This window comes from Oreochromis aureus, unplaced genomic scaffold, assembly GCF_013358895.1.
Source record: "Oreochromis aureus strain Israel breed Guangdong unplaced genomic scaffold, ZZ_aureus HiC_scaffold_90, whole genome shotgun sequence".
Taxonomy (NCBI): domain Eukaryota; kingdom Metazoa; phylum Chordata; class Actinopteri; order Cichliformes; family Cichlidae; genus Oreochromis; species Oreochromis aureus.
In genome coordinates this window covers 310,487-333,977 of record NW_024108988.1, presented here as the reverse complement: position 1 = coordinate 333,977, position 23,491 = coordinate 310,487, and the positions used below count along the sequence as shown (strand labels likewise).

The window sequence follows — 23,491 nt, the reverse complement described above, 5'->3', positions numbered from 1 at the left end:
TTAATTCAGCTCAAGACGCTGTAGATTCCCGTCCGCTAGTAAAACGTAGTTCTATTAATCTGCGCTCGTTTACTCTTGAACCGAAACGGATGTAAGTTCCAAAAACTGAATTTTGGAACTGAAATTGAATTGTAGAACTGAAACTGAATGGTGAGAGTGAAACTGAAATTATTGGAGAGCTGAATTTTTAAAGGATAAAATGCAGTTTCAAAGCAAATGAATTCATTTTCAATATATAAAATTCAATTTCAATTTAGTGATGATCATTTTCAAACCATAAATTCAATTTCAAATTAGACTAATTCAAATTCAGTTTTCAAAAGCATTTATTCAAGTTACAATTCAGATTCAATCTGAGCAATTCAAATTCAAATTTAACTTATTCAAATTCAGTTTCTGATGGCACAGATTTCTGCCCATACTGAAGAAGTCACTTGGATGAGTGACGAAACGTTTCTCCCACAAAACGCTACGTCCCGATGAACAGAATCAACTTTTGGAGATTTACTTTTCTGGATGATTGAGAATGCATCAAGAAGCTCAGCAGTTCCTGTCAGAGCAGGATGCTTACACCTTACACCGAGCTGCACGCCTGCGCTTTCCGAGAAATCGCGTGTTTGTCCCCAGACCTCTTAATCAATATCAAGCAGACCTTTGTGATATGAGAGCGTTATTTGAGCATAACGATGGCTATCAATGTTTACTTACAGTTACAGATGTTTTCTCTAAAAAAGCTTATGCAAGAGTCTTGAAAAACAAAACAGGCGTTCAAGTCACTAAGGCTTTTGACTCTGTCTTAAAAGATAGCCAAATTCCTGAAAAGCTACAAACAGATAGTGGTAAGGAATTTTTTAATTCCAGTTTTCAATCTTTAATGAAAAAGCATGGTATAAGTCATTTTGCTACAGGGAGCGACCTAAAAGCCTCAGTCTGTGAAAGGTTTAACAGAACTCTTAAAAGTAAAATGTATAGATATTTCACAGCTGCAAATACACATCGATATGTTGATGTGTTACAAGATGTATTACACAGCTATAACACTAGTTATCATAGTTCCATAAAAATGGCCCCCAATGAAGTAAATTCAGACAACACAACGTTAGTATTTCGAAACCTCTATGGTACTACACGTGTTCCTTGCAGAAAAAAGCCCATGAAATTGAAGCATGTCTGCCTCATACCCTATTCAAGCATTTAGACAGATGGTGGGGGTCTGGTAAGGAAATGGGGACACTGACACAGGAATCCTGGCACCACAGGTAGTGGAGCCTTTTGTCTTTTCTCCACTGTAAGAGGTAGCAAGGGAGTGTGAAACTTTCTTTGAGGGGTGGGGGTGGGGGGGGCAACAAAGGGGTTAAAACTGCTGTGTACTGCCTTTTGTTCCTGTAAGAGGTATTTAACCCAGGGCCATGCCAGGCTCAGGGAGAGAGACTCTGCCAATCGTCTGCCCCAGCGATGGCTGCTGTCACCGAGCTTGGGTTTCTGTTCTTTTTGATTAAAGGATGTTAGCTACCGCTCACCGTTTGTCTGCAGGCTTTATTAAATGGAAACTTCCACAACAACTGTTTATTTGTATTTAAACATTTACACTTAAAAAAAAAAAAGCAATAAGCTACCAGAGGACCATTTTTAAAAATATGTTTTAGATGGTTAGCAGTAATGGTACTCCTTAGTACTCTCTAGAAAGCCTTTTAGTTTGGATGTTATTAGTATGGATGCAATAAGAGAAGAAGTCCTAATGACTCGCTATGACACCTGGTGGCACAAATCGGTATTACATGAAAGTACAGGCTGGACCTCCCCGAGAAAACTGGGAAAACTCTGCTACACAGTAAAAAGGCTGCTGAGCATAACGTCAGAGCAGTTGTTACTTCCGAATATGTTGATCGCTTTAGTTCATTTTGGGGGGTTGTAAGCTGTTTTAAGTGACAATGAGTGCCTTTAAATGAATGCTGTCTTTCAGTGGATTCATGCACAACACTGAACAGCTGTAACATGCACTCTCAGTCTGACACACAACAGCAACTCACTTTATTTATATCACACTTTTATTAACAGAGTTTCAAAATGCTTCCCTGAAAGAAATTTATAATATATAAAAAATGAAAGAAATAGTTAAAAACATAAAAACAGATCTACAGTACACTAAAGTCCATTAAAATTATTATCTAATGTGAGAGAAATAAGTGAAACACACTGAGTGATTCTTTCTGAAGGAAATATAAACTCAGGCTATCAGGATCATTGCTTTGAATTCAAAATCTCCTTTTCATTCAAAGTCACTTCAAGTTTTTAAGAAACTTTAAAGAGAAAAACAGCTAAAGAGCTGTTGTTAAGATTTTAGAGCTGTGGCTGAATTTGCATTGACATTATTGTAGTCAGAGCTCTCCTCTGGGTCACCACGTTGCCCTGTTGAGGTGATCAAATGAAAGCATTTCAAAACAAACTCCCTCTGTTTTGTCCACAAATGCATTTATTATCAGTGAGAATAATTACCAATGTATATTTTGCATTTCAAATCTCACATTTTGTGCACTTACTTGTCTTGTTAATGACTTTGAGCTGAATCACAGATGTGACATTGGTGAAATCACCTTCTGCTGGACCTGAAATAATAATCTGATTGACTTTCATGTTAAACACAGTTATTGTATAATCATCCAGCTTCCACAAGCTCTATATTAATGAAAGTGTAAATTTTACCATTTTCAGTGTTTTCACATCTTCTGACTGTCTCATAGACACAACGATCACCTGCAGGTCAGAGAAAATCAGTCACCTCATGTCTGTGATACTAATTTAAACACAAATATTCTTGCAAATAACATTTATATTAAAAGCTGCAGCAGATGTAATCAGTACAGTCTTGTTGCAAATAGCATCAGAATATTTGAAACTACATGAAAAACTAACCATGAAGAAGAGAGGAGTACACATGCTGCTGAACTTCATCCTGATTTAGAGTCTGCTCATTAGCAGCACCTTTATTAAAAATGTAAAATAAGACTGATGGAAGTGGGCCAGGTGTTCCACGTCACCGGGGCTCCGGCACCCGCCCGCGGTCCAGGAGGGACGTACCGCATCCGGGTAAGGTGTCAAGGGGGTATACGCCACACTTTGGTGGACACGGGCTGCATGCAGACCCTGGTTCACCAAATTCTGGTTTGGCCAGGGCATTGCTGGAGGCAGAGTGGGTGGAGGTGAAATGTGTGCACGGGAATATTCACAAGTATCCGGTAGTGTGGCTGCTGTTAAAATTTAGGGGCAAAACACTTAGAGTAAAGGCGGCGGTCAGTCCGCGCCTGTTGCATCCCCTAATTTTGGGCACAAATTGGCCGGGGTTTCACAGATTCCTGGGGCAATACGCGGAGATGCGATCGCAACCTTTAAATTGATGTAATGTCTTCGCGGGGCTCAGCAGTGACGCGGGGTTGACCGACACTCACTCTGGGGGGTAGGAGGCGGCGGGGACCTCTACGGAGGCCCAACTGCCTCCCGTTATGGACCCCACGGAAGATATTCCACTAGAGCAGTCTTGGGACGACACCCTACGCTCAGCCTACGACCAGGTGATAGATATTGATGGTCACTTGGTGTGCCCTGAAGCTGCACGGACTTACCCCCACACAGTCACGACACTTGCACGAATGAAATCCCTACCCAGTTGTTGGTGCCTCAAAGCTGCTGGAACAAAACTGCACAGGTTGGGGAGGTTGTCACAGGAAAATTTGCTCCAGGCCCAGCAGTGTCAGCAAAGTCTGTACAACAGAGGGACTAGGCTCAGGCAATTTTCACCGGGAGACAAAATGCTTGTATTGCTCCCTTCCTCCAGCTCCAAATTACTTGCCAAGTGGCAAGGGTCCTTTGTGATCACACGGCGAGTGGGGGATGTTGACTATGAGGTAGCATGGTCGGACAGGGGAGGAGCTACACAGATTTACCACCTCAACCTCCTTAAAGCATGGAGAGAGGCTGAAACCGCTGCTCTTCCCACCTCCCTCCATTGTGATGACCATCTCACACAGGCCCAGAGAGCAGATGTTGCTGCACTGCAACAGTGCTTTGCTGATGTGTTCTCCCCACTACCCGGCCGTACTTCTCTCATAGAGCACCATGTTGAGACGCAGCTTGGTGTGACGGTGCATTCACGGCCCTACAGGCTCCCTGAGCATAAAAGGCAAATTGATCAGCGGGAATTGAATGAGATGCTGAGGATGGGAGTAATAGAAGAGTCGCACAGTGCTTGGTTTAGCCCCATAGTTCTTGTAATGAAGAAAGATGGGTCTATACGGTTCTGTGTTGACTACCACAAGGTGAATGAGGTGTCACAATTTGATGCGTACCCAATGCCCCGGGTCGACGAGCTCCTGGACCGGTTAGGCACTGCTCGTTGTTTTACAACGCTGGATTTGGCCAAGGGCTACTGGCAGATTCCCTTGTCTGTGGAGTCTAAGGAAAAACAGCCTTCTCCACTCCGTACAGGTTGTACCAATTTGTCACACTTCGGTTGGCTTTTTCGGAGCCCCCGCCACCTTTCAGCACCTTATGGACTGGGTGCTGCGGCTGCATGCTGCATATGCTGCCGCCTACCTGGATGATGTTATCATCTACAGTGACACCTGGGCTGAGCATGTGCAGCGGGTGTCCGCGGTTCTGGAGTCCATGAGGCAGGCGGGGCTCACGGCCAACCCGAAGAAGTGTGCAGTTGGATGAAGGGAGGTACAGCATTTGGGGTAACACTTGGAGGGCGGGTGGGTGTGTCCACAGGTAGAGTAGACAGCAGCCACTGCATCCTACCCACGCCCCAAGACCAAAAAGGAGGTGAGACGGTTCCTGGGGTTGGCAGGTTACTACCACCGGTTCATTCCAGGGTTCGCGGACCTGACCAGCCCCTTGACTGATCTCACCCGAAAAGGTGCCCCAGATCTGGTCCAGTGGACGGAGCAGTGCCAGGCAGCATTTGTGCAGGTAAAGGAAGCTCTCTGTGGGGAGCCGCTGTTCTTCACACCTAACTTCTCCCTCCCTTTTATTCTGCAGACAGATGCCTCGAACAGAGGGCTGGGGGCCATTTTGTCCCAGCAGGTAGGGGGAGTCGACCGTCCCACTCTCTACATCAGCCAGAAGCTCACGGACTGGGAGACTCGCCACAGCACAGTGGAGGAGTGCCTCGCGATCTGGTGTGTGGTCGACTCCCTTCGTTACTACCTCCTGGGATGGCCATTCACCCTCTGCTCAGGCCATGCCCCACGGCAGTGGCTCCACCGCATGAAGCAGGTCTCTGGCCTGCTGCATAGGAGGGGTGACACAGTGTGCTCGCGGGGCAGGGCAAGGAACAGGTGTGCCTGGCCAGGTAATTGACTTTGGGTTCTGTTTTATGTTGTTGACAGTGACGAGCAAGGAGGGAAGTGAGCAGCAAGCCACCAAGGAGTGTCTGCTTCCTGTGCCTCGGTAGCTGAAACAACAGTGTGTGTGGCTAATAAAAGGGCTGCTGCCCAGCTGCAACCTTGTGGCTGTGTGTGTCTTTTGCTGAAACATGGTTATGGCTTTTATACTAATGTAATAATTTCTAATTTTATTTATTTTAATTTTTAAAAACATAAAAAACCAAAAAAAGTTCTCACCTTTGGACCGTCTGCAGCAAAACAACAACAGTGGAAGGAAAATAAACATGAATCCAAGAATTCGTCTAAAGATCATCAGAAGAGGAAATGAAGAGCTCTCAGGTGTGGACACAGCTACTGTAAAGGAGAATGTCTAATTTTTAATAAATTATTTAACTTAATAAAATAAGGTAAAGTAAGTTTACAAAGTACTTCAATAAAGAAATAAAACTGATGATAAACATTACTGATGAAACAATGTACATGTACCTCGTATTTGCAGTACATGAGGTACATGAATATAAATAATCCATCTGTTATAAATCACAGAAAAAATAAAAGATTTTTTGATCCTGCTCACCTTTAACTGACATCCAGCTCTGTGCTGACTCTCTTCCTGAGTACTGACACTTGTAGAAATCTTCATCAGACTTTGACACTGCAGAGATCTTCAGCTCCCCTCGGGTATCATTTTGAATAAGTTTGTCATTGTGATAGAAAAACACATTGGAAAGTATTTTTTGTGTTCTCAAACTGCAGCTCAGACTAACAGAAGCTCCCTCAGTCACAGGATGAACAGGACTCACCAGGATAGGACCATTACCATCATCTGTGACACAATCACACACAATTGTTTCAGTCACATCAGCTGGTGCACACTTTTAGAAAAGGCTGACAAACAATAATAAGAACAGATTGTACAAATGTTTTTCATCATGAAGATCTGATCTGGTGTATTTAAAAACTGCTATTTCTCCAAATAAATTACACACATACAGCAAAGCTGGGAAAAATGTTCATGTGACGTCTAAATCATTCAAATCCAAGAAGTAAATGTATAATAACATACTCTGTACAGTGATGTTGACTGCACTGCTGAACTCTCCTGATCCAGACTCACACCAGTACACTGCAGTATCTGACTTTGATGTGTTGATGTCACATGTGGATCCAGTCATTCTCCTACAGTCAGAGTACAGTCGGCCGTCCTCAGAGAACTTCCTCACTCTCCACTCAGTGAAGTTTCCCTCACAGGTCAGTGAGACAGAGTCAGAGGTGAAGTGTTGCACTCTGTCAGGACTCACTGTGAGAGACGCTGCTGAATGAACATCTGGAAACAACATGCAGTGAAGAGACAAAGCTCACAGATGTTAGGATTCAAAATATCACAGTGAAAATATACGTCTGACTTTTGTGTGGTTCACAGGAGTCCTGCTAGTTATGCAGCCAGATTTACAGACTTTTAAATCATCAACATGAAGATTAAAATTCCTCAAACTGACCTGCAGACCAGACAAACTTTGGTTGACTGTGATCAGTGTGATACTCTGGGTCTCCTCTTCCAGCTCTGCACACATATCCTGCTGTGTGTGTCTGTCCATGAATGATGTAGGAGTCCTGTGCAGTCCCACTGCCATCAGGTAGCAGCTCATAACTGGAGGATTTCTCTGATAGATCAGGAACAGCTTTATACCAGTAGAAGCTCCATCCTGCAGATGGATGTTCAACCTCACAGTTCAGAGTTACTGAGGCTCCAGGACTCAGCCATGATGGAGACACAGTGAGGACAGGACGGGGTTTATCTGTTCAACAAAGATTTTCTCTCAATGTTTCGCCTCTTAACTCTGAATTCAATGTCACTAAAATGTTGACTCACAAATATTTATGATGAACTTTAAGAGTGAGACTATCTAAACATGTCAAATATCTCAACATGTACTAATAAAAACACATTTTTACAAACTGTTTCTATTTCCAGCTTAAATGAACTATGACTCTACTTACTGTCAGAAACTGTCAGTGTGACTGAATCACTCCACTCTGTTGTTTTATGCTGTGAACTTTTCATTCTGCCCTTACAGCGATAGTTTCCACTGTTGGATGATGAAGCAGATCTAATCCTGTATTCATTTTGATTTGGAGCTTTTATCATGCTGTTTGTTTCCCACTCATAATCCCACTCAGTGTCTCCTCCATGGATCTCACATCTGACAGTGATCGTCTCTCCTCTGTATATCTCAGACCAGTTTGGATACAGAGTCACAACAGGCCTGTTTGAGGCTGTTACTGTTCAAGAAAGTACAATAAAAACACATAAATGTCAAAAATGTTAATGCCTTTTGTTCTTCATCTTCCTCCTTAATCAAGAATTTATCTGACTTTATGTTAAACTGACCAGTTTTCCCAATCCTGACTGACTGGCTGTCCTCTGTGTAGTAAACTGGGTTTCCTCTTCCTCCTCTGCACCTGTAGAGTCCTTCCTGTGAGACACTGATTTGTCCATTTGAGTGGAAAACTGCATCTTGTGTGGTCAGGGCTTCAGAGGATTTCTCATCTCTGTACCAGTAGTATTTCCATCCAGATGATGATGATGGGTTCACAGAGCAGGTCAGGGTCACACTGCCCCTACTGGAACAGCTGTGTTATCAGCTCTCAGTTTGGCCTTTGGTTTATCTGCAGTTCAGTTTAGAAAAGAACAAAAGTCAATGACTGAATCAAACCAGTTGAAATAACTTGGTGGAAATATGGAAATAATAAATATCACATAACTTTAATGGTGAAGCTACAACAAACTGTACAACTATCACACAAATACAACACTAATCTTTCATATTTAATTTGCTGCGTTTCTAAGTTAAAAACACACATGAGGAACAATCAGTGGATTTAATGTTTCTTAGTGGATGTGGTGGAGCAGCTGAGACAGATTCAGCATTTGTTCTGCATTTCATCTTTCATGTATTAGAGCTGCACAGCAGAGAAGTTACTCTCATATGTTTTGTTCTCTTCACTGAATAAAAAGCTGCTGTTCAGGTTTTTTGTTGTTGGAATAAAAACTAAACATTTTACTGACCAACATGAAAGACAGTTATAAAGCTGTAAGAAAGAAGAAGTGCTTTTTCCTTATTTAGATACTCTGGATGAAAGATCTTACATGATACAGTCAGTGTGATGATATCACTCCACTCTGAGAAGAAATAGTCCCTTCTGCCCCGGCAGCTGTATCCTCCACTGTCAGACTCAGTAGCTCTGATGATTCTGTATTCATTGGATGTTGGAGGTGTGTTTAACTTGGCTGCTCTCCATTCATACGTCCACTGAGCTCCTTCACCTCCCTGAATCTCACATCTGACAGTGACTGTCTCACCGCTGTATATCTGAGTCCAGGATGGCTGCAGGGTCACAGTGGGCTTACTGGGAACTGTTCACAGAAAAATATTCAGTTAGGAGACAAATAGAAACATAAAAATTTTGTTGTTTAAAACATGAGAGTAAAGTGAGTGAAAAAAAATCAACCTCCAACAGGCTACAGGGTTAACCCACCACAACACCTCCGGCAGTCTGACCACAGATAACTGTTTTTTATACTGGCACACATCCCACTTTGCAAAATTGCTACAAACAGCACAAAGACACCCCAAAACCTGGCCAGAGTCAGCCTCTCAGCAGTTGCAGGACTGCTTCATCAGAATGTATTCGGATATTTTCGAACACCCTGACCTGTATGTAACCCACATCAGATTTGTGGGTTGTGCTGCTGCATAAGGTTGTAGGTGTAATTTTCCCTCCCTGCCACTAGGAGGCGAGTATGCCTTGAGATGACTTTCTGTCAGTCAACATTTCCTGTTGTGGAAGTCATTACTTACGAGGCAACCGCCAAATTAGCTGAAAGATCCCGGTAAGGAAAGCTAAAATAAAAGTTAAATTCGCAATTTATCTTCACATACTAGTAGTTAATAGATGGCTATTTATTAGGATCTGAAATATTTGAGATACGGCCGTGGGAAGCTGCGTCAGCCGGGCGAGCTATCTCACCACGAGCTCCAGTAAGGGATGCTACATGAATGTTAGCGCCATAAAGACATGTAGTTGACTGCTGTTAATATATTTCCTGTTTAAAAACAACCAGTCGGAGTTGTGATATTTATGTTTAAAGTACTGTAACATCACTGATGTGCAGATGTTTAATTTTAAGTGCTAAAGAATATATTAAAATGTGCCCAGCTAACCGCTAGTATTAAGCTACTGCTTAGCGATTTCTGTGTGTTCTAACATTACTGTGATTTAGTTAGCTTTCCAAAACATTGGAGAAGCAGTAATATCGTCATGTAGTGCTTAAATGCACCCGTTTTAGTTTTGTTGACTTAGAAGTTAACTCATTTGATAAAGATGCAAAAGGTTCATAAAATGTGATTATAAAATGTGAGGGATCCCATTACTCTGTTGAATGTATTAATGTTTTAAGAAGTTGATATATTTTTCTGAGAAATAATTCAGGTTGAAATATCTTAAAAAGAAGAGCAGTTACAAGCGAGCTGTTAAAAGGATAAATATGTGAGAGTGAATCTTATAAGTTTATTTATTCTTGAAAGGGTAAATATAAGGTATATTTTCTGTTGCATTAAAACCTTGTGTGATGTAACTCAAGTTATTTCATGATGTTTGAGACATTGTATAACTAAAATAATTTGTTATACTTGAGCAATACTTGACTGAAAGATGAGTGATGGAAGAAGCATAGATAAAATAGTAATGTATGCACTCTGAACTGTGTGCATAGATTGGTTTTTGACCAGGACTGGATCATTCGAGATCTGAACCCTGTGGCTTCAGTGGCGAGCCAATCCCAAGAAAGTGACTGTAGACGGACCCGAGTACGGTGTGGCCAGCCATGGGATCCATCTTCAGCGAACCTCAGGACTAATACTACATCCCTTGACACAGATAAGACTAACACTTTAAAATCTACCCGGGTAGTGTTAGAACCAGTGGACAGAAACACACACACACCCACAAGGAACCCTAATTTCTCTTTCCAAAGACAAGTGGACTGAGCAACAGGAGCGGAAGCTCTTTAATTGAAACTCTTTGGAGAATTTCCTTAAAGAGGATGTTGGTTTTGATTTTATTTTTGAGCCCTTTAATGTGCGGTTGTGCACTGTAGGAAGCCGGCTTTAGACAGGCAGGGTTTGTAAACTTCACAACTTTCAATACAGTTTCTATTCAAATCACATCTCATCTATCATTGTGTGGTTCCTTCTCTGCTGATCCTTTCAAGGCTCCATAGTCTTACCTAGAACTTTCTGATACTGGTCCAAAGTTGTTGAGACAATAGTTTAATACGTATCCCATATTATTTAATTGTAATACCTGATACATGTAGCTGTTTTTTGATAGCATACTGTGCTACATCAAGAACTGTATAGCACAGCTGCACAGTGGCACAGAGGAAAGAGCTCCACAGGGTTATACAGGCCCCCCGGAGGATAGTCGGCCATCCTTTGCCCTCACTTGAAGAACTGCACAGCTCCTGCAGTCTCAGGAACATGAAGAAAATCCTTCAGGATCCATCTCACCCAGGTCATGCACTGTTTGAACGTCTACCTTCAGGCAGACATTTCAGAGCCATAAAGACAAGAACTAACAAACTAAGGAACAGCTTTTATCCCTCAGCCATCACCATGCTGAACGCTGAACACTCAGATCCAACACAACTCTCATATATAGTGTTTACATAGTTACAGCACAGTCTCATGTTAACACCTGCAGGTACGGCTGGTATTTACATCAACATTGGCAAATGGGGACGAGTGCAATACAGAAACAATAGTATTGTTGTTTGTTATTAAAACAAAATCTGAAACGTTTCACTGCAAGATCAAATTTTTCTCTTCAATTTGAACTTTTGGAGCTCACACACCTTCATTAAAAGGTGTAAATATTATTGTGTGTTTAATTTATGTTTTTTGGAGAGCACATTCTCTGTAAGGGCGAGTCCTTAATTTCACAATTTTTGACTTGAATCAAAAATTGTGATCACATAATAACCTCTTGATCTGGTAGAAATAAAACAACTACACTCACGAGTTTCTGTAACTGTGACGTCACTGCTGTCCTCTGTGTAGAAAACTGGATCTCCTCTCCCTCCTCTGCAGTGGTACAGACCTCCTTGTGAGACACTAATAACTCTGTTTGCTTCATTTCCTCTCATGAGCTGAGCTTTAGAAGAGACTGAATCATGTCTGAACCAGTCAAACTTCCAGCCAGCAGAGCCCTCCACAGAGCAGCTCAGTGTCACACTGCCCCCTGCTGGTATGATTGAACTTTGTGCTGTCAGTGAGGCTCTGGGTTTACTTGCTGTTGGAGTTACAGGAAAGAAATATTAGATTGTCACTCGCATATCGGTTCTTGCACTCTTGCTACGTTCAGCTGATTTCAGTTCGTGCCAAAGGAGGAAATTGGTTATGCAGTCTCCATCGTGAATATGGACATTAGTTTTATAATTATTGCACAAAGGATGAGAGTGATGGGAAAGTGGAGACTGTTCTGGGACAGAAACAACTGCATTAACTTAATCAACTGTTAACACAACCTCGGCTCTTTAAAGCACCTGCACAGACAGCATGCTAACGCTAAGCTAGCCAAGAACCCAGAGTGATGTTAAAGCTGAGTGAATGCTGACCCCAGACCAGCACCGTGAGAAAATGAGCCGTCATTTGCTGTGAAGCTGCTGCTGACCTTCAACAGGTAACAAACTGATGAGCAGTCAGGCTGCAGCTCCGTTTCTACCTGTTCATGTTTCTACAGCAGAATCACCATGACGACCACTTTAAAGTCTCTGTGTGCTGGTTTTGTGTAAGAAATGTTTTTGCTTTAATTTCTTTGAGTAATGACCCAACACTGATCACAACAAAGAGGGAAATACCTCCAACATGCACAAACATTTAACCACACAGCTTCTAATTAATTTGCATTAATGTCTTTGATATTCTGCTTAGAGATGGTGGCGACTCTCAAAGTGGAGCCAATGAGAAACAAATTCTTATCAATTCACATCCCTACCTGCATGTGACACATTAGACTGTTTATCAAACTACAGATTTCACTGATTTATCATTCTCTTATCAAACTCTCATCTCTGTACATTCCTCTTTACATTGCTGATATTTTAAGAGCCTCCATGGTGTCTCTACTTTCTGTTTGCACAGTGAGAAAAACTGTTGTCCTGAGCTGCCTGCAGACAGCTGGATCATTGTTGGAGTTTTCCTGTTAAGACAGATGTAAACATGAAAACATGAAATGTCAGCATGAATCATGGTCCAACTCACATGAAACTGTCAGTCTGAAGGCATCACTCCATCCTGTTAAGAGATAGTCACTGCTACCCCGACATCTGTAGTCTCCACTGTGGGACACTGAAACTCTGCTGATCCTGTATTCACTGGATGTTGGAGGGCTGTTTGTGTTGGGTGCTGTCCATTCATATTTCCACACCTTTCCTTCACCTCCTGAATCTCACATCTGAGAGTGATTGTCTCACCAGTGAATATCTGAGACCAGCTGTGCTGCAGTTTCACAGCAGCCAAAACTGTTACTAAAGAACAAATAAACACAAATTTTAAACAGAAAAAAATCAACATGCAACAAAAAATAAATTTTAAAAACTAAAGTTATTAAGTGTTTCTTTAATATCATCATGATTTTGTGTTTTATCTCGCAACAAAACTTAACCCTCACCTCGTTTCTGAATTGTAACTGGAGCACTGTCCTCTGTGGAGAAAACTGGATCTCCTCTCCCTCCTCTGCAGTAATAGATGCCTCCTTCTGAAATACTGATAGTGTGCTCTGATGTTCCCGCTCGTATTTTCTGAGCTCCAGAAAACTGTGAATCACGTCTGAACCAGTCAAACTTCCAGCCAGCAGAGCCCTCCACAGAGCAGCTCAGTGTCACACTGCCCCCTGCTGGTATGATTGAACTTTGTGCCGTCAGTGTGGCTCTGGGTTTACTTGCTGTTGAGGTTACAGGAAAGACAAACATCAGACTGTCAGTTGCTTCAGGAAAAACTTTGTTGCAATAAATAAAGATTTTAGAGAGAAAGTAACAATCAAGAATCATTTTAGAAATATGCGATTTGTTTTATTTGTTTTTTTTCAGTAAGTGCTTAATAGTAATTACACATTCACTCAGTCATTTAGCTTCTGGCACCAACCAGAAAATATTTGCCTGCATGTGACACATTAGACTGTCTTCATGCACAACTACACTACAGATTCCCTCTGATTTATTCTTCATCTATTCAAATGTACATGCAAATTACGTTTAGATGTTTTGTGTCCTCTCTACATTTTCCTTTAATAATAGTCACAAGTGACACTACACTCAATAGTGTCTGTTATTGTTAGAGCACCATGACCATCACTGATCACTGACATGGTTCCCACACCAAGTTTAGGTAATTTTCTATAATTTTAAATTTTATTTCCAATGATTTAAAAAAATGGATCTATGTAGAAAAACTCAACAATCAGAGAGGCTGACAGACTCCGATAAAGTATCCAATAAAATTAGGCCACATAGGAGTCTGGTGAGTTTTATTCAACTAAAAAAGAAGATGGAGTCTGTGTTCCTCTTGAGGCCAAACTGACCAAAATCTGACCATGCTAATTCATTTTGGCTTTAATGCCAAAATGAATTAACTGAATACATCTTTAAATAATTAATTAAATGTGTCATTGATTATTTAAAATAGAGAATAATTATATAATTAATTTGTGTAATTAATGACTTTTACTTAATTATTTATTTATTTCTAAACTGAAATTAACCTGTTAACCCCTCAGGGGTTTTCTGAAGTTCCTCCTCAACAATGAAATGCCCAAAATAAATGGAGTATTTATCTTCAGCTAGAAACTTTGTGTATACAATATTGGTATCAAAATAAAGCTATCACTTGTGAGATTTCATCAGAGGTGTAAATATTACTGCAGATGTTACTATGTCAAAGTTACTGTGACTCAAACATAGAAAAATTTGATTTTTTATTTCTCATGCCTAATTTTTAAAAGTATGTTATAGCATATAAGACCTTTGAAAATATGCTTTGGTTCACATTTTACTCCAGAAAATCATAAATCAAAATATGGATATTGCCTGTCCAAAGATTCATGGTGATGCAACTGCTCTTCTAACCTTTTGGTGTCTTCACTTTGTTTGTTTGTTGTAGAAATGGTTTATATGAGATTTTAGTTGAGATTCAGAGGTTTCTGTGGATACTACACAGGTTGGGACTTATATTTCTGACCTTGTGTTATAACCAATTAAACGCGATCGACTCCCTTTTATAACCAATTTTAAGGGTTGGGGGTGCTTAACTAGTTAATTAATGCCACATTTAATTATTGAATGAATTTATTTAATTCATACTGGCACTCCTGTTTATGCTGCTGTGTTGAGATATGAACTTTATATGTCAGCCTCACCCATCAAAGTCAGGGGGCGGGGTTAACACTGCCACTGCAGCTTGTCTAACATCTGATTGGTTACCGTGCACAGTAAGTCAGGACAGATCGATACTAGAAAATTGCTGCTATGAACTGGTGGCACTGTGGACGTGGGGCAGCCAGGGATCCCAGAATGTATTTCAATTCACAAGCAGCAATATTAGTGCTCTAAAGTGTAACTAAAGTTATAAAATACCTTGTCTGTCTGTCACCAAGTACACTTTTTTAATCCATGAATGTAGTGGTCTAATCTTCACATATCTGGTCAGTTTGTTTGAGCCTATTTGCGAAACTGCTCCGATGTTTTCAGAGATGTCTGCTCCTACTGGCCAACTAGCTTTGTTAACTGTTAGCTGACGGACTGTTCTGAGCTCTCGATGCCACAAAGCACGACTCCAGTCACACAGTTTAACACCCACACTGAGTGAACACTGGACATAATTCACTGAGGTTGTATATGTGGGGTGATGTTTATTTCATTGATTTATTTAATAAATTAGTTTGACTCAGATTAAAGTTTCATAACTGCACAGTGTTACTGAAGTTTAATGTCTCACTGGAGCGCGTGTTGAACTGAAACATTCACTTGTTTTTCTAGATGTTCATATGTGTTATATGTTTTTTTTTAACCTTTAATTTTGAATTAAAACTAACATTAAAAATATTTTCATACAAGAAAAAAGAATGAATGAGAAGAAACATCTGAACCAGCATGTTGATGCTGTTCATGGACACTGAAGATGGCAAATGGCCTGTATTTGTATAGCGCTTTACTAGTCCCTATGGACCCTAAAGCACTTTACACATCCTGTCATCCACTCATTCACACACTGGTGATGGCAAGCTACATTGTAGCCACAGCCACCCTGGGGCGCACTGACAGAGGCGAGGCTGCCGGACACTGGCGCCACCGGGCCCTCTGACCACCACCAGTAGGCAACGGGTGAAGTATTTTGCCCAAGGACACAACGACCGTGACTGTCCAAGCTGGGGCTCGAACCGGCAACCTTCCAATTACAAGGCGAACTCCCAACTCTTGAGCCTCGATCGCCCAAGACTGCAGCCTGTCCACAAATGGTTACATGATCAGTTGTGTAATTTAAACACAAACTGTCTGTTATCATGTTTGAAAGTCTACTAGAATAAAAAAAAATTATTAACATCTGATTTGTGATTTTATTTAATAGGCAGATGACTAATTGTCCCAATTAAAGGTTAGATTAACTAAATAAGTAACCTCAAATAATCTGGATGAAAGATCTTACATGATACAGTCAGTGTGATGATATCACTCCACTCTGAGAAGAAATAGTCCCTTCTGCCCCGGCAGCTGTATCCTCCACTGTCAGACTCAGTAGCTCTGATGATTCTGTGTTCATTGGATGTTGGAGGTGTGTTTAACTTGGCTGCTCTCCATTCATACGTCCACTGAGCTCCTTCACCTCCCTGAATCTCACATCTGACAGTGACTGTCTCACCGCTGTATATCTGAGTCCAGGATGGCTGCAGGGTCACAGTGGGCTTACTGGGAACTGTTCACAGAAAATATCCAGTTAGAGACAAATAGAAACATAAAGTCATTTTGAAGCCTGATATTCTTTTTTTGCTGTTGTTCAGAGGAGAAAGATTTACTGCATCCTGGTGACACTTTGACTGTAAATGAAGCTGGATTGAAAAATCAGTGTTTACATTTATTTAATGTGTGGTACACGTGTGGTGGCCCACCGGTGTATCTGACTCACACAGCCTGTTCTCCACACACTCCACATTTATAAAGTGCTCTACAAATCCTAACATTACAGCTAACAGCTGCATTTTTCCTTTGAAGAACCACTGACTGCTACAGAGACAGGGAGTGAAGGTGGACAGTATATCCTTGTTTTTTATGGCAACAAATTTACCTTGAAAGTGGTACAACTGTGTATAATATGATTCACAAGCATAAAGTAAGATTTACAAATGTGTGCAGTGATTTGTGTGCAACTTTTCAGGTCTCCAGTTCACACAAACTGTTTTACAAATGTGTCGACACAAACCTGAGTAACTGCTGATCATTGAGGCACAAATTTTAACGTCCAGATTGTTTTTTGTTTTTTTGTTTTTCTGATTTACTTTTTTAAAAATTCATCCATCCGTAATTCAGAGGGGATAACAAAATACTTAACACAATAATAATAAGATGTCTTAATAATAAGAACAGCTTTTTACCTTTTAAGAACTGTTTAACAGAAAACAACATGTGCATATGCAGGCCTACTTTAAATAAAGCAACATTCTGCAGGTCTATTTGAGTTCACAATAAGTAAATAAAATGTAAGTAAATAAAATGTAGCTGTGGTCCAATAATTGTAAAATAAGAAGAGTAATCATGAAAACTATTTGTATGTAATTATGTCTTCAGTCCATTTCAATGAGCGATCATCTTCTGTTTTATTCATGCAGCCACGGGCAGCCCTGAGTATAAAATACATCAGCTCAGGGTCGAAAATATAAAGACATTTATTGCACAATAACAGCATATCTGGTGATAATATACAGCTCACAAAACCTTAAATACGTGTGGATGAATCACCTGACACGCACAGATCACGTCTGGTGCCCACGTGGGGTTTTGAGTCTAATTTAACTGCCAGCTTCACACAGATCCACAAATGTGAGCTGCTTTCAATTCACAAATCATTGCTTGTTGATCATATCGTGCACATTTGTAACACTTTCAAGACAAATTTGTCTCCTTATGAAAGCAGACTGTGTCATGTTGACATGAGTGTCAGAATGGCAGGTTTATCTCCAGATCCACGGCTCTGACCCACGGAGACCTCTGGCTGATGCTCAGTGTTCTGAGTTTGGCTCGTAGCTGCTAACTAGCTTTCTGCTCTGGGTCAACTTATGGCAAAGTGCAGAGATGGAGAGAGGCGTGGGAAGGTTACAGCAGCACACTTTCTTCCTCTGGAGGCGGTGAACACAGTGAACAGCTGGATACTAACATCTGGCTCACAGCTGGGCCTGTCAGACTCTCTCTGGCTGCAGTAGCTGCTGCTATAAACACACTTTGCTTTTTCTCATTCTGTAAACTTCCTCCTGCAGATGTTACTCTCACTCGCTGCTTCGCACACACCGCAGAGAGAGGCGCTCCCTGTCTTCACCACAACATTCAACCTGTGGCACGGAATACATTACCCATCAGGCCACTTTCTAAAAGGAAGGTTGGGACTTTTAGTTTTTTCACCCAAAGTTTGCGGGAGCCACAGCTGAGGGGCGGAAGAGCCGCGGGTTACCGACCCTGATCTGACCTGATGTTAGCTCACAGTGGCGGTCCTAGCCTGTTTGGTGCCCTGGGCGAACACTCCCCGACCGAACCATGTAAGCTAGCGCAATAATTTTTTTTGCATATGAAACCGGAGTTGTACTTACATCTCATGCCATCAGTTTGCCCTAGGTCATGGTTTCCTTCCACATATAGCTTTGCAAAAATTGCATTAAAAGCGCTTGCAGGAACAAAAACATAATATTCCAGAAACAGGCTTTGCCGATCTGATCAGCTGTTCATAACACTGTCCGCCATTATCTGCCCGAAACCGGAAGTGACATCATTTTGGGGGAAAATGTAGTTTTTTTACTTGTAGGCCTTACAGGGCTCTAGAGTGCGACCAATTTGGTCGCAAATGCGACCAAATTTTTCAGTGGTGCGTCTGAAAAAAAATATTTGGTCGCACCGTGCGACCAAATATTTTCGGGTAACAAAAAGAAAAAAAAATCTCTGCAACTCTCCGTGTGGTCAACAACAGACGCACATTATGTCCCTATCGTGGACTAAACCAATCAGAGATAGTCAGGGGCGGGACCTCTCTGATTGGCCGTGGTCCAGTTGAAAGTGCAGGTGGAAGAGGGAGGTGAGTAGCTTGAATAAAGCGATATCAATTCATTAACGGATTCCACACAAAGACGTAAACACAGAGCGGACCCGACGCATCAGGATCAGCTTTGTCTTTCTCGGCTTTCTCACCCCATGGCCCGAACACGGACACACTGTCGGAGCTTAGCGATGCTGATGCGCCGGGTCCGCGCTGTGTTTCCGTCTTTTTGCGCTGATTCTGAGCTGCTGTCTCAAATCTCTGTTTTCTGCATTATTCATTCGCTTATTACCCACCAGTTCATCGTTGTTTACAGCGCTGTCGGCTGCTGTCTTTTTTTTTCTTTTTCTTTTTTCACTTAAATGACCTCGGACAAGAAAGCCTAATTTCTGCTGTTCAATACTGAAGAAATTTAAACTTCTTAAAATTATGCAAAATTACAGAATATTGCAGAATATTTTTAAGGTTATCTGCTATAAAACGCCAGACCAGGAAAATCTCCTTCATGTTTTTCTGTGTTTTATTCTCAGTTACTTTTTTACACAAAGGCATCTGCTGTGATGCTCACAATTCTGATGAAGTCTCACAAGTGTCAGTACTGATAAATGATCAGAATTATAATATTTCTGACTGTCTGAGGCTAAATTGAATCGAATCAGGACTTTGAGAACCGGAATCGAATGGATTATAGAAATCAGTGATGATACCCAGCCCTAGTGAGCAGCCTAGGCCTGACAGAAGTGGATGTATCTGTGGGTAATAAGAAACGATGAAAAGAACTATTGATAACTTTTGTGTTAAGTTAAGTTGATACATCTGAAATTCATAGCCAGCTCTGACACGGTGCCATCAATCTTTGAATGCTGAAAAAACAGCAGTGTATCCAGAAAAACACATTATATGCTTCAATAAATGCACTGCCCAAGTGTCCCCTCTCCCCACTGCCTTTCAGCAACAGGCAGCAGCAAACAGGTCGTCAGAGGAGCCGAGATGATGATTAAGTTTAACATTTTCTACAATATTGACAAAGCAATTTAAGCACAAGTTTGTTAGTTAATAATTTAGAAATGAATATTGTCAGTATGGACTTCCCCCCCAAAGAAAGTGCACATGTAAAACTGCGGTGTTAAGCGATGCGGTTGAAAAATTTGAGTGCGCCTAACTTTTGTGCCGGTACGCCTAAATTTTTAAAGTTAGGCGTACCGGTGCGCCCATGTCAAAAAGTTAGTCTAGAGCCCTGCCTTAAAAGCCTATACAGGTGTTTTTAACCCTAGAACACTATCGCCGGGTGATTTACACCCGAGCAAATACATTTACACGATTTCTCTCTCCTGCAGCTGTTTGCGTGTCGAGGAGCCTGTGCCTTCACCAGGGAAGTCTCAAATTTCCCAGGAATGGGTGGACCAAAGACCAGCTTTCCAGAGTCATTATTTTGTTTTAGGAGGGTTTTTTTCATTTTGTTAGACATGGCACAGTTGAAAGTAAAAGACGACCACTCTAATTTGTCATGTGTTGTCATATTTTGATATATTTGATTACTTTTTATTGGTTATATTATATCGGGTAAAAATCACCCGGCATTAGTGATTGTGTTACTATTTATAGCGATAGTGTTCTAGGGTTAAAAGTCATGTTTGCACTGCTGTAACTGGAGCCTCGTCGTCTTGTCTCTATATACTGTACTGTATGTAGCAGAGATGACAATAAAGTTTACTTTGACTTCAGCAGCAAGCAGGCGCACCGAGGGCTCTCGCGCTCACTTTTGGCGTATAGAACTTCGAAAAAACATCGGTGTAAATTATAAGTCTGTATCATGATGTCTGGTGTTTTCGTGTTTGTTGGTTTGTTTTTACTTTCTTTTATTTTGCGAGTTGGTTATTAGATGCTGCTCCAGCCAGCCAGAGAATCCCCCGCAGCCCCGCCCTCTCCTCCCTGTGCCGCAAGCAGCAGGCGCACCTCGCAAACGGAGGGCGCCCTGACGCCCAGCAAATGGGCGACAGAAAACCGATCGTCCCTATGCCATTCCCAATATGCGCTGGCATGACATCGGGGCAGCATGAGTACGAGCATTTTTCTTTTTTTTTTTTTTTTTTTTTTGCCAATGCCCGTGATGCCGACCCGGGCAACCGCCCATGTCGCCCGTATCAAAAACCGCTACTGTTAGCTCAGCTGTTAGCTTGGTGATGACCTTGGATGACAACATGTTCAGGATTAACCCTTTAGTTTTCTTTGTTTGTTTTTAGGGCTCTATGGTTTAATACATGTAGTGTTTCATGTCCACTTAAAGTCAGTTTAGGATAAAGAAGCACTTAGAAAGAGAGAGGGCCAAACATATGTAATAAAACACAATTTAAAGACTAACAGCAGCTAATGAGCTATAAATATGCAGTTTTTGTAGTCTTTTCTGGAGTTGACGCCACAATGTTTGTTTCTATATTTGTATGAAACACATGAGAAACTTAAATAACAGAAAGTTTAAAACTCACAAGTCTCCACAACTGTGACGTCACTGCTGTCCTCTGTGTAGAAAACTGGATCTCCTCTCCCTCCTCTGCAGTGGTACAGACCTCCTTGTGAGACACTAATAACTCTGTTTGCTTCATTTCTCTCATGAGCTGAGCTTTAGAAGAGACTGAATCACGTCTGAACCAGTCAAACTTCCAGCCAGCAGAGCCCTCCACAGAGCAGCTCAGTGTCACACTGCCCCCTGCTGGTAGGATTGAACTGTGTGCTGTCAGTGTGGCTCTGGGTTTACTTGCTGTTGTAGTTACAGGAAAGACAAATATTAGATTGTCACCGTGATATCGGTTCTTGCACTCTCGCCACGCTCAGCTGATTTCAGTTCGTGCCAAAGGAGGAAATTGGTTATGCAGTCTCCATCGTGAATATGGACATTAGTTTTATAATTATTGCACAAAGGATGAGAGTGATGGTAAAGTGGAGACTGTTCTGGGACAGAAATAACTGCATTCGTTTAATCAACTGTTAACACAGCTTTGGCTCTTCAAACCACCTGCACAGACAGCGTGCTGACACTAAGCTAGCCAAGAACCCAGAGCGATGTTAAAGCTGAGTGAATGCTGACCCCAGACCAGCACCGTGAGAAAAATCATTTGCTGTGAAGCTGCTGCTGAACTTCAACAGGTAACAAACTGATGAGCAGTCAAGCTGCAGCTCCGTTTCTACCTGTTCAAGTTTCTACAGTATAATCACCATGACGACCACTATAAAGTCTCTGTTGCTGGTTTTGTGTAAGAAATTTTTTTGCTTTAATTTTTTTGAGTAATGACCCAACACTGATCACAACAAAGAGGGAAATACCTCCAACATGCACAAACATTTAACCACACAGCCTCTAATTAATTTTCATTAATGTCTTTGATATTCTGCTTAGAGATGGTGGCGACTCTCAAAGTGGAGCCAATGAGAAACAAATTCTTATCAATTCACATCCCTACCTGCATGTGACACATTAGACTGTGTAACAAACTACAGATTTCACTGATTTATCATTCTCTTATCAAACTGTCATCTCTGTACATTCCTCTTTACATTGCTGATATTTTAAGAGCCTCCATGGTGTCTCTGCTTTCTGTTTGCACAGTGAGAAAAACTGTTGTCCTGAGCTGCCTGCAGACAGCTGGATCATTGTTGGAGTTTTCCTGTTAAGACAGATGTAAATATGAAAACATGAAATGTCAGCATGAATCATGGTCCAACTTACATGAAACTGTCAGTGTGAAGGCATCACTCCATCCTGTTAAGAGATAGTCACTGCTACCCCGACATCTGTAGTCTCCACTGTGGGACACTGAAACTCTGCTGATCCTGTATTCACTGGATGTTGAGGGCTGTTTGTGTTGGGTGCTGTCCATTCATATTTCCACACCTTTCCTTCACCTCCTGAATCTCACATCTGAGAGTGATTGTCTCACCAGTGAATATCTGAGATCAGCTGTGCTGCAGTTTCACAGCAGCCAAAACTGTTACTAAAAACAAATAAACACAAATTTTAAACAGAAAAAAATCAACATGCAACAAAAAATAAATTTTAAAAACTAAAGTTATTAAGTGTTTCTTTAATATCATCATGATTTTGTGTTTTATTTCGCAGCAAAATTTCACCCTCACCTCGTTTCTGAATTGTAACTGGAGCACTGTCCTCTGTGGAGAAAACTGGATCTCCTCTCCCTCCTCTGCAGTAATAGATACCTCCTTCTGAAATACTGATAGTGTGCTCTGATGTTCCAGCTCGTATTTTCTGAGCTCTAGAAAACTGTGAATCACGTCTGAACCAGTCAAACTTCCAGCCAGCAGAGCCCTCCACAGAGCAGCTCAGTGTCACACTGCCCCCTGCTGGTATGATTAACCTTTGTGCTGTCAGTGTGGCTCTGGGTTTACTTGCTGTTGAAGTTACAGGAAAATGTTCATCAGATTGTCACTTGCTTCAGGAAAAACTTTGTTATGTAACAAATGAAGATTTTGTAGAAAAAAATAAAGAAAAATTCTATCAATATGCAATTTCCTATATTTTGAATTCAGTAAGTGCTAATTAGCTCACATATAATACATATAATGGGTTAAGAAGGTGGATGGAGCTCAATAATAGATCTTAGGTTTCTCAGGTCGGTCCCTGATTTCCGTGTGATCATCTCACTTTTTGCAAACAAAGCAAACAAAGCAAATTAGATGAGAATCAACAACTGGCAGCAGCACATGAGGACAGCACAGGTATCTCAGCTAACTGTTAGCCAG

At 41.4% G+C, this 23,491-nt stretch overlaps 2 protein-coding genes across 2 annotated transcripts; one reads left to right on the top strand and one right to left on the bottom strand.

Moving 5' to 3' along the window:
• Positions 1-2,144: 2,144 nt before the first annotated feature.
• Positions 2,145-12,884, bottom strand: LOC116323567 (obscurin-like). Its single transcript, XM_039607881.1, has 10 exons — positions 12,710-12,884; positions 11,466-11,738; positions 8,536-8,802; positions 6,884-7,183; positions 6,451-6,711; positions 5,962-6,210; positions 5,622-5,738; positions 2,704-2,754; positions 2,541-2,606; positions 2,145-2,409 (listed from the first exon to the last, which is right to left on the bottom strand). Exons 2-10 carry the CDS (start codon positions 11,590-11,592, stop codon positions 2,333-2,335), a joined length of 1,515 nt encoding a protein of 504 aa, XP_039463815.1. The 5' UTR covers positions 11,593-11,738; positions 12,710-12,884; the 3' UTR covers positions 2,145-2,332.
• LOC120437327 lies at positions 2,930-5,493 on the top strand. The gene is made up of 2 exons (XM_039607883.1): positions 2,930-4,968; positions 5,388-5,493. The coding sequence occupies exon 1, from the start codon at positions 3,501-3,503 to the stop codon at positions 4,596-4,598; it is 1,098 nt and encodes a 365-aa protein (XP_039463817.1). The 5' UTR covers positions 2,930-3,500; the 3' UTR covers positions 4,599-4,968; positions 5,388-5,493.
• Positions 12,885-23,491: the final 10,607 nt, after the last annotated feature.